General features: G+C 41.9%; 1 protein-coding gene across 3 annotated transcripts in view; it reads left to right on the forward strand.

The window, feature by feature from the left end:
- GABBR2 (gamma-aminobutyric acid type B receptor subunit 2) overlaps window positions 1–14,369 on the forward strand; it is an 854,643-nt gene that overhangs the window by 375,639 nt on the left and 464,635 nt on the right. For all 3 annotated transcript variants that reach the window (XM_048839469.2, XM_048839471.2, XM_048839470.2), the window contains exon 4: window positions 9,012–9,113. In XM_048839469.2, the coding sequence (XP_048695426.1) occupies window positions 9,012–9,113 (102 nt within the window). The remainder of the gene's footprint in view (window positions 1–9,011; window positions 9,114–14,369) is intronic.

The following is a 14,369-nucleotide window of genomic DNA, read 5'->3' on the forward strand; positions in this document are numbered from 1 at the left end:
AGGCAGGGCTAGAAAATAAAATGTAAACAAAAGTGTAATCTGCAGAGAAACGGCTGCAGGCTAAAAACAGAGCAACTACAGCAAGGAGGCCCAGACTCCATTGAAACAAAGAGGAAGGGGGCCATCGCCACATAAGCAGGGAGAGAGAAAACAAAATAAGCTGCCTAAATGGTACAGAAACAAAAATTAAAGGAAAGAGTTTGCCCAGGTTTTAACTCTCTGTACAAGGTGGTGGTGGCTAAGGAGGCTATTGCTGCTGAGTTTGGACGGGAGGCTGGCTGTGGTGTTCGTCTTTAGAGCTGGGAGAATAACTAATTTTCTGGTTCAGTAGCTGAACTAAAAATTTGAAAAAAAAATCATTTTGGTGAATCCAAAGTGAAAATTTTGCAATTTTTTTTTGGCAAAATGAAAAAGTGAAAAAAATGTAGTTTCAGGTCAAATGAAACATTTTGTTTAACCCCGAACAAAACATAAGGAGCCTGCCTTAGCCCCGCTGCACCAGCGCCTGGGAGCCACCCGAGATAAGTGCCCCCTGGCGGGAGCCCGCACCTAAACCCCCAGCCCTGAGCCCCCTCCCAGAGTCAGCACCCCAAACCCCTTCCCCATCCCCGATACCTCTCCTGGAGCCAGCACCCCATATCCCCTACTGCACCCCAACACTCTGCATGGAGCCCCCTCCTGCACCCAAATTCCCTCTGTCCCAGGCTTAGCCCCATCCCACAGCTCACATCCCCTCCCAAACCCCAACCCCCTGCCCCAGCCTGGTGAAAGTGAGTGAGGGTGGGGGAGAGCGAGCGACGGAGGGAGGGGGATGAAGTGAGCGGGGTGGGGTTTGGGGGAAGGGCCGGGGTAGATCCTGGGTTGCATTTAAATTCAAAAAGTGATCTTGTGAGTAAAAAGGTTGAAGACTACTGATGTACATGCTCATATAAGTGTGGGCTATTGTTATAGTATTAAGTGTGTGTTTTACATATATCTGGTTGGAATGCTGGAGTTTTCTCATTCCCTGCTCAGACTCTTTAAGGTTTATACTCTGCTGAGAGGTCAGTAGTATGAAGTTCTGATAAGCAGGCTGTGTTCACGGCAGTGGTTTGGGCTTCCTACAAACACTGCAGCCTTGGGCTACATAAACCATGGATTATCACACAAGTTGTAACAAAAATGCACATTTTAACATTGCCCTGGTGTAACATTTGGTGAGCCAGCAAGGAGAAACTGAGCTGTGATGATTTTACCACTCAAAAGATTAACCCATTACAGAAGTTGTATTAAATGAGAGAGGAAGGGCAATATGGGATAGAAGTGAATGACCACAGGGCATGCTGAATGCCACCAGTACATAACTTCAGAAAGCTGAGTAGTATTAGCAAGGGAAAATTTTATTCTTTGCAAGCACTATGGCTAGTAGAAGAAAGTTAAAGAATCTTCTCATGAAGGTGGAAGGAATTTTATATCAGTTAAAGGATGATCAAGAGAGCTCTATGATTGTCTGGGCATCACCATGGTGCACCCCAGAAAAACTGTAGCCCAAAGCAAATTTTCTTTAATCAAGTATACAAATAATCACTTAATTAGTGATGAACAGGAAGAGTCAGAAGACCAGGCAACATCTATGTTGCTAGAGCTAAAAGATCATATTGTACATCTCACCAGTACATCAAAAAAGAAGCCAATTGAAACAAGTAAAGAGACTAAATTATCTCTATACAGAATTCAGAAAAAGTATGCTAAAAAACTAATGTTACTTCAATTACCACTTCAAAAAAGGATGAAGGAAATTAAAAGTCAAAGCCCAGTGAAAAAACATGTCAACCAGACCCCATAAAAGAGAACTAGTTTTGAATAAAGACTTTAAAATAACAGGTGAGATTGAAAGTCCTCACAAAAAGGACAGGTTAAACTTTAGCTGTTTGGCTCATCAAATTGAAAATAGGATTAGAAAAGGATGCAGTGAGGCAGAGGTCATGAAAGCAGTAATCAGTGGAAGAGGCCCAGGACTGATCCTCATGAGATACTTCACAGGGAAAACTGATAAGCCTGCCAAAAACCAACCAACAGGGAAATGGGACAGGGGACCAGGTATGACCAGTGGAACTTCACAAGTTGCAAAGACAGCATTCCCCTCCAGGAACAAGTCATGCAATTGTTGCATATGTGGATTGGGATTATACAGAACCTCCATATCATGCAGGAATGTCACAAAAATGCAGAGACAAAAATGAGAGCACTGTGTTTCATTCAATAGGACCAACATGTATTTGTCATCTGCCACCCAAGCAGCATGCCAGAATAGCTATCTTTGTTGGAAAGAATAAAATAAAAACTCAAGCTTTATGGGACATATGACCGCAGGTGTGATGGTCTCAGGTCAATGATTGGCGAATCATCTCTCTGAGACACATTTTAAAAAGCTTATTAAAAGCTTTGGTTATTGAAAATAGAAGTTTGTCTTGAATTTAAAGTTGCTAACAGGACTCAAATTCATTACAAAAGATGAACTGAAGTCCCGTTTCAGTTAACTGAAGAGATAATATCTTAATTCTTCCTATACTGGGCAGTCCACATGAATTAGAAATTTAGATAATAGGCTACAGTGTTGCTGAGGAGACAGTCAAACACCACTGACACAATTAATCCAGTGGGGAACCAGTACCTAGTCCTCATAATAACGTGGAGTGTACATTTCCTCATGTTGGAATGACAAAAGTGAAGGTTCTTTTGAACTTCATCAGAAATAACTAATCAGATGATTTGTGCATGCTTGAAGTATGAAAATGGGATGCAGTTATCCCCAAAGGGAAAACCACTAATGTAATGTGTTGGGCCTATGCAGGTCTTGATACTGAAAGTTTAACAGCAGTGCTTGAGCCAAGATGCTGCTCCTCCGGGCTTAAGAACTTGGATATCAAAGAGACATTATTCAAAATACCCAGAGGATTATCTTGCTGTATAAATATCCCTGTCAGTCATCCATCAAAACATATTATTTTGAAGGGATGAACTGTGCTGGAAATCGTACAGCAGACCAAATCTGAAATTGTATTGGACGTTCAGCAGATAAGACCTTTGTAGGTGGAAGCAGCGTTACAAGAAAGAGATGGTAGTACCAAAGTTCATGGGCTAAGCCAACAAAGAAAGAACAGCCTCTAAGCAGAGGTGATGATCAAGATTCGTTTGAACTAGTAGTTATTCTGAGTCATTTATCGGAGGCACAGAGGCAAGTTGCTCAACAAATGCTGAAAAAATCCAAAGTTTTTTTCCAGAGGTGATAGAAACAAGGAACAGATCCCTGATCTAGAGATACATATCCAGTTATGCAGCTAGCAAACCATTCAGAAGACTTTTATCTGGGTGCCACATCCACTACGTCACAAGATAAAGGAATACCTGCAAAATCTCCTAAAAAAATTAAATTCATTCTATTCCCCACCATTGGTATGTATACAGAAAAGAGAAGGTAGTTTAAGACTTTGCATAGATTACAGAGTTGAGCAGAAAAACATATGATGCACACAACCCCACCCTAATCCAAAATATTCTAAAGGAGCTTGGAGGTAAATTCTGTTTCTCTCTTAGATCAAGGGGACACATATCAATAATATTTCACAGCTTGTGATGGAGTTCACTCACAAAAGCAAGCAGCACCTCCTGCTGGCTGTCTCGGGGATTAGCTCTTTCAGCCCGCACACACTCTCCTGATGGTGCCTCTCCCATTGCCTTCTCCTCCTGCAGACTTACTTCAGTCCAGGAACCACAGTGTCCTCTTCATGACTCTGCCCTCTGGCCTTGTCACCATCTGTGTTTGCCCCTTCTGGGGAGGGAGTATCTGCCAGTTCTATAGTCCAACCACTTCCCCAGTGGTGACTGGGGGGAACCTGGGCCTGCCCACTACTCCGGGTTGCAACCCAGGAACCCCGTCAATAGCAGCCTCCTCCTGCCTCTTCTTAACATCTCCACCAGAGCTGCTTCAATTCCCTGGGCCACTTCCCTGTGCCCTCAGCATATTCTTCATCCTCCTGTCAGGGCCTCCAGCCAGCACATCCCAGCAGCCAGCCAGGAGCTCCCTCTTACTCCTCTCATCCCTGCCAGCAACCACTCTGTCCAAGGTGATACCTTCAGCCTGCTAGGAACACAGTCCTCTCTCCTTGGGCTTCCTGCAGCAACTGACCCTGCTCTGCCCTGCAGCTCCCTTTTATGTGAGACCATTAGGCCCTGATTGGCTGCTCTTTGCACTCTCTCTCTCTGACTGGCTGCTCCCTGCACTGCCTCCCCAGGTCTGATTTTAACCCCTTCCTTTCTGGGGTGGGGCAAACACCCCATCACATGGCTAAACAAAGTTATTACCTCACAGCCTTCATTAGACCTTAAACTCTGTATGAACTGGTAGCATTCCAGTTGGCTTAACAAAACTATCTGCTGACTTCCAGAGGTGTAGGAAAGAGAACCTTACCAAGATTAGGACTGTCAAGGTTCCTTCCCCACTCTGAACTCTAGGGTACAGATGTGGGGACCTGCATGAAAACCTCCTAAGTTTACTTTTACCAGCTTAGGTTAAAACTTCCCCAAGGTACAAACTATTTTACCCTTTGCCCTTGGACTTCCACTGCCACCACCAAACGTTTTATCCGGGTTTATTTTATTAGGAAAGAGCCCGTTTGGAAACGTCTTCCCCCGCAAAGTCCTCCCAACCCTTGCACCCCACTTCCTGGGGAAGGTTTGGTAAAAATCCTCACCAATTTGCATAGGTGACCACAGACCCAAACCCTTGGATCTTAAGAACAATGAAAAAAGCATTCAATTCTTGAAAAGAAGAATTTTAATAGAAGTAACAATAAAAAGAATCACCTCTGTAAAATCAGGATGGTAAATACCTTACAGGGTAATTAGATTCAAAACATAGAGAATCCCGCTAGGCAAAACCTTAAGTTACAAAAAGACACACAGACAGGAATATCCATTCTATTCAGCACAGCTTATTTTCTCAACCATTTAAAGAAATCATAATCTAACGCATATCTAGTTAGATTACTTACCAAGTTCTAAGACTCCATTCCTGTTCTGTTCCCGGGAAAAGCATCACACAGACAGACACAGACCCTTTGTTTTTTCTCCCTCCTCCCAGCTTTTGAAAGTATCTTGTCTCCTCATTGGTCATTTTGGTCAGGTGCCAGCGAGGTTATTCTAGCTTCTTAACCCTTTACAGGTGAAAGGATTTTTCCTCTGGCCAGGGGGGATTTTAAAGGTGTTTACCCTTCCCTTTATATTTATGACAAGGGGTGAGGCGCGTATTTCGTATCTGAAGAATATCCTTGTCTGCAGTGGCACATTTGAAAAACAGGAAAAATGTACAGAGCACAATGGTTACAAAACCATGGAATGAAGCTGAAGGCTTCTAAATCTAACCTCTTTAAGAGTAAGGTACATTATATGGGAATGGTGGTGTACACTGAAAGTTATAAGATGGATTCAACGGACAAAGTAGTTGTACATGCCATACCATAGGGGAACTTCCTAAGCATCTGTGGTTTTGTACCTACTATCAGAGGTATATTCAAGACATTTCTAGAACAAACCCAGTGTATGACTTTTTGTCTGTTCCATTGGGATCTGACAAAAAGCACCCTGAAAAGTGTACACATAAGCAGAAGAAGACAAAAAGGAAAAGGAAAGGTGTCTGGACAAATACCCTCCAATATCTGATTAAATGGACTGAGCAACATTAAATATTTTAAACCAGCTGATTGGCTGCCTGGTACAGCAATCAATAATAGCATACCCTGATTTTACCTTACCCTTTGACTCCTGTGGATGCTTCCAATAAGGACATAGCTGCAGTCCTATACCAATATCAAGAAAATAAACTATGTGTCATTGGATATGTGTCAAGAACATTACAGCCAAGAAGAATTATCACCTTCACTCACAGAACCTGGAGCTTCTAGCTATGAAACAGTCGGAAACCAACATATTTTGTGACTACTGAAGGTTTATAGCAATAACCTGTAAACCAATGTTTTTACCTCTTCAAGATTCAATACTACAGCAGACCAATGGGTTGCAAAATTAGCTAACTTGAACTCCAGAGTTACATATTGTCTGGAAAACGCTAACATGCAGGTAAATGCTTTGACCAGAATGTCACTTGATATGAAAAGATATATAACTAAATACACTGACGAGACCATCAAAGATGTTATAAATGCTTAAACAAAGTCAACAAAGATCTTGTCTGCCACAGTCTTGCTTGATTTGGTAGTGGTAGGATAAACATAGACAAACGTAGCAAAGTGACCCACTATGACAGTATTACTGCTCTCTTTTTGCTTGTTTCCAGATGCAAGAACTCAACTAATACTAGTTCAGCTAGTTCTGTCTGACTACATTAGTTAGGTTAGTGAGATTTGTTTTGCTTTACATTCATTCAGTCTTTGGTGACATGATGTTTAATATCCCTTTTCATTTATGGTCAATATAAATGATCTCTCACAAAATTCAGTATTTGTTCTGCTCCTACATGTTCCATCTATTCTTGATATTCTTGCATTTTTCAGGTGATGCCAGTAGTTTTGTTTTTGTTTTTTCTTGACTTTTCAATAAAGTATTCCATCTTTACCTAAATGGAAGCAATGCCGTTCAACCATGAGGGCTGATTTCTTACCACATCCTCCTGGTTTTGCTCTTTTATTAGGCTTCAACCCCAAGAACTTATAATGTAAAAATGTTAATAAGAGGTGGATCTTCCTTCTGGGCTGCTAAAACATCTTCTAATAAAATAGGTTTTATGGTGGATTTAATGCCCAGGGAGAAGAAGTCTACTGCCGAAGGGTTGTTACTAATTCCCACTAACCAGAATGTGTTGCCAGCTCTTTTTAGACCCAGTTTTTTGTTTGTTCACAGTTTGTTGTCTGCTTTTCTTTTCAAGAAGTGAAGTTAATTAAAAAGGAAATTAAACATTTTAATTAACTGTAATAAGTATGCAGAAAATGCTAATATAAGATACAGATTTGTAACACTGTTAAGTGAGGTACAATATACATTTATTTCTGATCTGTCACAGCTTGAGTGTGAGAGACTTCTGATAGGTGACCATGCGTATAAGATTTGTCACTTATAACAATGAATTGTTCCTACTATTTCTGACACATTGTTGCAAGTGAATGAAGACAGACAATCATCAGGGCAATGATTTTATCACAGTTTTATTAAAGTAAAATCATGGGTAAGTCACAATTTACTTCAGACTGCAACCATATTATGTCCAGCTAGATTCTTCAGTGTGTTCCATAAATTGTAACTTGAAGCACCATTCTTTGCAATGGGCTGGCAAGAGGTGAAAAAACAAAAACAAGCACTCTCAGAGTAGTTATTTTGGTAGAAAAGAATCCTAAATGTTATGGGTCAGATTCTCAGTTGTGATCCAGACCCTTTGCACTGCTTAAGCAGCACAAAGGGGCCAGAATCTGTCCGTAACTGGACAGCAGAGAGTTCTCCTGATCAGAGAACTCTCAACTGGTAGGTGTAAAGCTGGTAGACCCAGCTTCTGTGCTAACCACTTCATCTTCTCTCCTAGCATAGGAGGTATACTGCAGGACACCCGGTCCCTTTCGTGCCCTGCAGAACTCCAGTATGCTATGCCTATCCTCCACTAGCATAAATTAGGGTGCTTTAACTCATGCTGGGGCTGAGGCTAGTGTAGACCAACTCTTAGAGTCAAGGAGCCATAACTGGTTCGCTGATGTTACTGCCACTCACCACTCTCTGGCATCAAGTGAATCTTTGGCTGCAGGAGACGATGTAGCCCTATGAATTCTTGTTGAATTTCACTGCTGTTAATAATCAGTCAGCTATCGTTATGCAAAGTAGGAAGTTGACCATGATCATTTTATTGCTCAAAATAAAGCTATGGATCTGCAGTGCATAGACAGACAGACAGATAGATAGTCATGGTGAAGGAACAGTCCTTTGGTCACTGTGACAGATATGGCAATTTCCTGTAATAGCGTGGACAAACCTCACTGAATTAAATTAAACCTTATTGAATTATGTTTCAGCATTTTAGGAGTTCACTCTATTAAAATGCAAATTTTTATGGATTATTGTGGGGTTGTATGAAATGTCACTAGGGAGGAGACAAGGCTAATGTAAATGCTGGGAAGTTTTCTGAGCTTCAAAAGACTCTTTTAAACAATGCCCAGATAAGAACGAACTTTTAGTTGACTGGGTTTCCCAGGAAATACTTGAGAGGAGGGGATGGGAACTTCTCACCTTCCGAACCAACCTTTGTAGCTACATTCTGAGGAGAAACCCATTGTCTGCTGATCACCTGTTATAAGAGGACAAGATCCAAGGCCCAAACTAGAGAATGGAGTGGCTCACAAATTCATGGGGGTGCTTGTTCTGAATGAAAGCTCTTTGGAACTTGTGATCACAGAAAAACCTCTTGGTGGGGTTTGAAGGACTGATCTCCTGCCAGAGCCCTTCCTGGGGTTGAGGTGATCTCTGGTAAGTTTTTAGTGTAAGTATAGGTTCTTGTATTGTTTCTGATATGTTTTCTGTGCAATGCTTGCACCTTAAGAATAAATGTGCTTGCTTAGAAAGAGCTGTGTGCTACCCTCATTGTGGCAATGACATGGTTTATAGTCTTTGAGGAGAAGATAAAGCAGTCCTGTTTAGAAAGTCTGTCTTGCCGGGGAATTCACAGTGTGGGCTGGGATCTGTGCAGTATGGACAAGCCCCATTCAGGAGGGAAAGAGGCACAGGTGTCTGCCAATACAGGTGATGGCAGGGAATCTAGAGGCCTGAGAGTGGGTGCCCTTGCTGGACTATGATGAGGGAAATACAGGTGCAGTTGCCCTGAACTATGTCAGTCTCATTCTAGAGGGAAAAAGAAAATTGGTACATATATCATCCTTTATGTGTTTGAATCTTCTTATGGTGATTCAAGAGTGTCCATCTGCTTCCTCCTCTGGGGGTTCCTTTATTCCTTTTACCTTTTTCTCATTCTGTGACAGGTGAGGAATGATCTGACCGGTGTTCTGTATGGTGAAGACATCGAGATTTCAGATACTGAGAGTTTCTCCAATGATCCCTGCACCAATGTCAAAAAGCTCAAGGTATGTGCAATCGCTGTAATATAGACCGAGTAATCAGGAAGAAGAATGAAAAGGTATCAGCAACGCATCTGTCATCACATTTGATTGGTTTATTTAAATTTTTTTCCTTCAAGAAAACTGATAAAGCAGGATTCATTTAAAAGTTATATTTGCCAAAAGACCTAAGAGTACTAACAAGTGGCATTTTGAGGCCCAGTCATGTGATGATTTAACTGGGAATTGATGATTTAACTGGGAATTGGTCCTGCTTCGAGCAGGGGGTTGGACTAGATGACCTTCTGGGGTCCCTTCCAACCCTTATATTCTATGATTCTATGATTCATGCTCCCAGTCAGTGAAGTCTGTTACATACTTAATGTTCATGTTGTGCCTAATTTAAACACAGAAATAAGTAAGTAGGCTTATAGAAGTTGCTGCCTATTAAACCATGCAAATATATCCTTTAATACTAAATATTTACACTGGGAACCTAAATCTAGATGAGGTATACATACCTGTACCCAATAGTGGTTTATTTTAAAAGGACTATGTCCAAATCATTCAGTGAATATAGTCTAAATGTTTCTATTGATTTCAGTTGGTTTTGGATTGAGTTCTTTGTTAGTAATTATCTTTTCTGTTTCCTAGAAGGCAAATTATTCAAGGATAAATTTGATATTGAAATTATTTATCATTCTGATTTATTTTATTACAATGATTTCTTAGATACAGGGTAACTGAGTGTCAATAAATAATTAAAAGCCAGCAGAGTATTACCATGAATATGTAATAGAAACTGTTTTGCTTGTTTTTACTTCCCTTTACATTTTGTTACAAAATTAAAAGACAATCACATAAATGCAGAGCCAACAATGATAAACACCCATTTTTTCCACTATGCCCACATATCTATTCAGGGGACACCATCACAGGGCCTAATAACATCAGCCACACTATCAGAGGCTCGTTCACCTGCACATCTACCAATGTGATATATGCCATCATGTGCAAGCAATGCCCCTCTGCCATGTACATTGGTCAAACTGGACAGTCTCTACGTCAAAGAATAAATGGACACAAATCAGATGTCAAGAATTATAACATTCATAAACCAGTCGGAGAACACTTCAGTCTCTCTGGTCATGCGATTACAGACATGAAAGTTGTGATATTACAACAGAAAAGCTTCAAAACCAGACTCCAGCAAGAGACTGCTGAATAGGAATTCATTTGCAAATTGGATACAATTAACTTAGGCTTGAATAGAGACTGGAAGTGGCTAAGTCATTAAGCAAGGTAACCTATTTCCCCTTGTTTTTTCCTATCCCCTTTCCCCCCCTGTTCCTCAGACGTTCTTGTTAAACCCTGGATTTGTGCTGGAAATGGCCCTCCTTGATTATCATACACATTGTAAGGAGAGTGATCACTTTAGATAAGCTATTACCAGCAGGAGAGTGGGGTGGGGGGAGAAAACATTTTGAAGTGATAAACACCCATTTTTTCATGGTCTGTGTGTATAAAAACATCCTCACTGCATTTTCCACTTTTATGCATCCGATGAAGTGAGCTGTAGCTCACGAAAGCTTATGCTCAAATAAATTGGTTAGTCTCTAAGGTGCCACAAGTACTCCTTTTCTTTTTGCGAATACAGACTAACACGGCTGCTACTCTGAAACCTAACAATACCATAGTCATAGAAAACACAAATAACCAAGAACAAGGACTGCAAGGAGCTATTCCCTCCTCTCCGCCGCTTACACTTATCTGCTACTGTTAAATAGCAAGGATTAAGCTGTAATTCATGCCAAACACATATGCTTCAGGAAATGGAAACCCAGGCCTAGGGTCCAGTCTTGCAAACACTTAAACACATCCTTTTTAGCATATAAGTAGTCCCAACAAACTCAACAAGACTATTCATGTGCTTAAAGTTAAGTATGTATGCAAGTCTTTGCAGGAATGAGGCCTGCTGAAGCCAATAGAAAAGGGAGGACCAAGAGGTAAGACTCAGTCCCACTCCCATTTAAGTCTGTTGAAGAACCCCCATTGATTTAATTGGTGCAGGATCAAGCCCTTAAACAGCAAATAGCCAAAGATCATATAATTAAAGGCTTTACTGTAAGGTAGGCATGAGGGGGGAGAGGTTTTCTGGTTTTTTTTTTTGCAATCCTAACTTTGTCATTTCTTGACTTTTGAGTGCATAACTATGCAATGTCAGTGTTCTCTTGACATCTTGTTTTCATCCCATTAACAAACAATATTTAATTACACATATATTTACTGATGAAAAATCTGTATTTAAAATCTCATAGAATTAGACTGTCAGAAGATTTCTGGTTCTGTCTGCTTCCAGGTGGATTCAAAAGGTCCTAACAACTATTTTACTAGTGCTTTGATGCTTGGATTAGTTAAACTGCATAAACTCCCTCGTGGATGCTGTTAGTCGGAATTTAAGTGGTCTTAATTAGGGTTAGTTTAATTCATTTTAATGTGGTTAAACTAATCCACTTCAAATTCTCACTTTTAGTTAATTCGGATTAATTTCCCTAGATGTCTCCATGTAGACAAACCATGAGATCAGAATTAAGTTTGTGATTTAAAAAAAAAAAAAAACTTACGTAAAGCACTGCAGGTGGTGTGCACATTGCTGTTTATGAAATCCACCATGATTGTAGATTTAAACACATAAAATAATGTGCTCTCTAATGCACGTGAACAGGCCAAGTTTGAACACACAGCACATGCACATGCAGGGTCAGCATCCAAACCTTATCTTTTTTCAGGGGTTTTCCTTTATTCTTAGCAACAAAACATAAATCACGAAGTGCTAAGCTTCCTCTTGAATTTAGCTGTTCCTATGGATCTCCAAGACAGCTTTCTATGTCTTTGTCTTGAATTTCATCTCCCTCGGATAGAGTCCAGCCCCTTTTAAATTCCTTTTTTGGAGCTAAGGGACCGTTTCGGCTAGGGACCGTTGTCAAAATAGGTCTGCATTTCTAGACAGGGTTCTAGTACCTGACACTGTGGGTCTGTCTACACAGCACGCCTTCAAGCCTGGCTTCAGAGCCTGAGTTCCAGCCCCAGCCCCAACATCTGTGCAGCTACTTTTAGTGCAGGAGTGCAAGTCCCATGTGCTTTATGCTGTTAACCTGGGCACTGAGACTTGCTGCTATGGGCTGCCTCACTTTGCGTAGAAGTATCCTGATTATGACGATCCAGCTGCAGGAGTTCCAAAAGGAAATACTACAGCAGATAGTACTGGCCCTATGCCTGCAGGGAGGAATGGAGTGGGGTCATGATTCCACTTAAGGGGTCCGTCTGCCTGTACCAGTGAAGCTCACCAAGATGGGATCAGAAGATGACCCTAAAGCCTTTTTAGTCACATTTGAGAGGGCAGCACTGACACCCCAGTCACTCCCAGAACAATGGGCTCTTATCCTAACCTCATACCTGATGGGTCAGGCACAGGCTGCCTACCATAATCTGGACACAGAGCAGGCAAGGGATTACAAGCAAGTGAAAAGTCCACTATCTTGACCTATTTGGATACTTTGGAAGAGACCCACCACCAATGATTTAGGGCCAAGAGGTACCCCATTGGGGATGACCCTCAATGTTTCCACTAAGTCTACCTGTTCTGCCAGCATGGCCCCCCTTTAACCTGTCTTGCTGAGCCAGGCTCTTAAAACCTCCTCTAACACACACACACAGGCAGGGCCACACCCAGCTGCAGATCAGCTCTGGGAAGACTCAGCTTCGAGGACTTGCTCTAGCACTCAGATGTCCACCTCCCTTGGAGTGCAGACCCAAAGATATATTATGAAATTCGCCCCCTCCCTCAATGTGGAGAGGGGTGTGCACACTTCGTGCCCCCCCCCCAGTTAGAAATTCCAGAAACTGTGTTCAATGATAAACAAAACTATGAAAGGCAGATTTTAAGTGGTAAAAGGGGTAATAAACAGAAGAAGGCAGATTACTAAGCAAATTAAATCAAACATGCAAACTAAGCTAGTTTCACTAAAGAAATTGGTTACAAATAGTATTTCTCACCCTAGATACTGTTGCAGGCAGTTTTCAAAGTTTCTGTGGTTTAGAGTTCCAGTTATATTCCTTTTCAAACTGGACCCCATCTTAGTCTGGACTGCCCCCTTGACTTTCCTTTTGCAATCTTTCTTCTTGGGCAGACAGGCCATGGAGAGGAGGAGTCCTGTTTGCCTTCCTCCCCACCCTTAAATAGGATTTACATAAGGTGGGAGTCCTTTGTTTTCCAAACATGACACCCCTCCCCCCCCCATTCACTTACAGTGGAAAGTTACAAGAAGTCCCAGGTAATGTTTTAGTATCAAGTGACAAGACCACCTGACTCTGTAGGATCACAGTGTCCATGAGTCAGTGGTAGTATGGAGCATCCACAGGAAAGCCAGTCTTTTCACAGTCCATTGTCCTCGCTGATGGGCCATCCACCCTGTCTGGCTTTTCTATTCTTGTACCTGAAGTATTAGTAGTGGGCATCACCCAAAGTATCATAGCTGAAATCCAGATACATAGTCAATATTCCTAACTTCAGATACAGAAATGATACAGGCATACAAATTGGATAATCAAATTCAGTAAATCATAACCTTTCCAATGATATCTCACATGAGCCATCTTGCATAAAGTACATCTCAGTTATGCCATATTCATATCATAAACATATTTTCATAAAGAATATGGAATGACATGTCACAACCATAATGACTGAAAGAACTCAAGTGGCCGAGGCAGGGAGTGGGTACTATGGCATTGCCCTGGGATGCTATGAGAAGCAGTCAAGTTAATGGAGGATTATGTAGAAGCTGAAGGGTCATTAAAGGCAGAATCACCCCAGTCATCAGCAGGGCAAGGGACACCGGGGTGGGGGGGTGAGCCAAATCAATAGCAGTCTCTTCGAGGGGGTCAGCCATTCCTCAGACCCAAGGCAGCCCTAGGGGGACAAGGATGCTGAGCATCAATGCAACACCACCACTGAGACCACCAGGCCCACAGACAGGTTTCCCCCAACCGAAGGCAGAGGCCATCAGCCCCAGCCCATTAACATGCTATTCTTGTGGGGAGACAGGGCACATAAAGAGGGAGGCCCACTGATGGAATATGAGCACACCCAGGGCTGGATGTCAGAAACCTGGGTATGACCGCCCCCCCAAGTTGATGGCACTGGTGATGGTCCACGGGAACCTGGTTCAAGGACTCTTGGACTCCGGCTGCAGCCAGATAGTGGTCCAGCCCTCCATGGTG

This window comes from Caretta caretta, chromosome 2 (assembly GCF_965140235.1).
Source record: "Caretta caretta isolate rCarCar2 chromosome 2, rCarCar1.hap1, whole genome shotgun sequence".
In the NCBI taxonomy this organism is placed as follows: Eukaryota; Metazoa; Chordata; order Testudines; family Cheloniidae; genus Caretta; species Caretta caretta.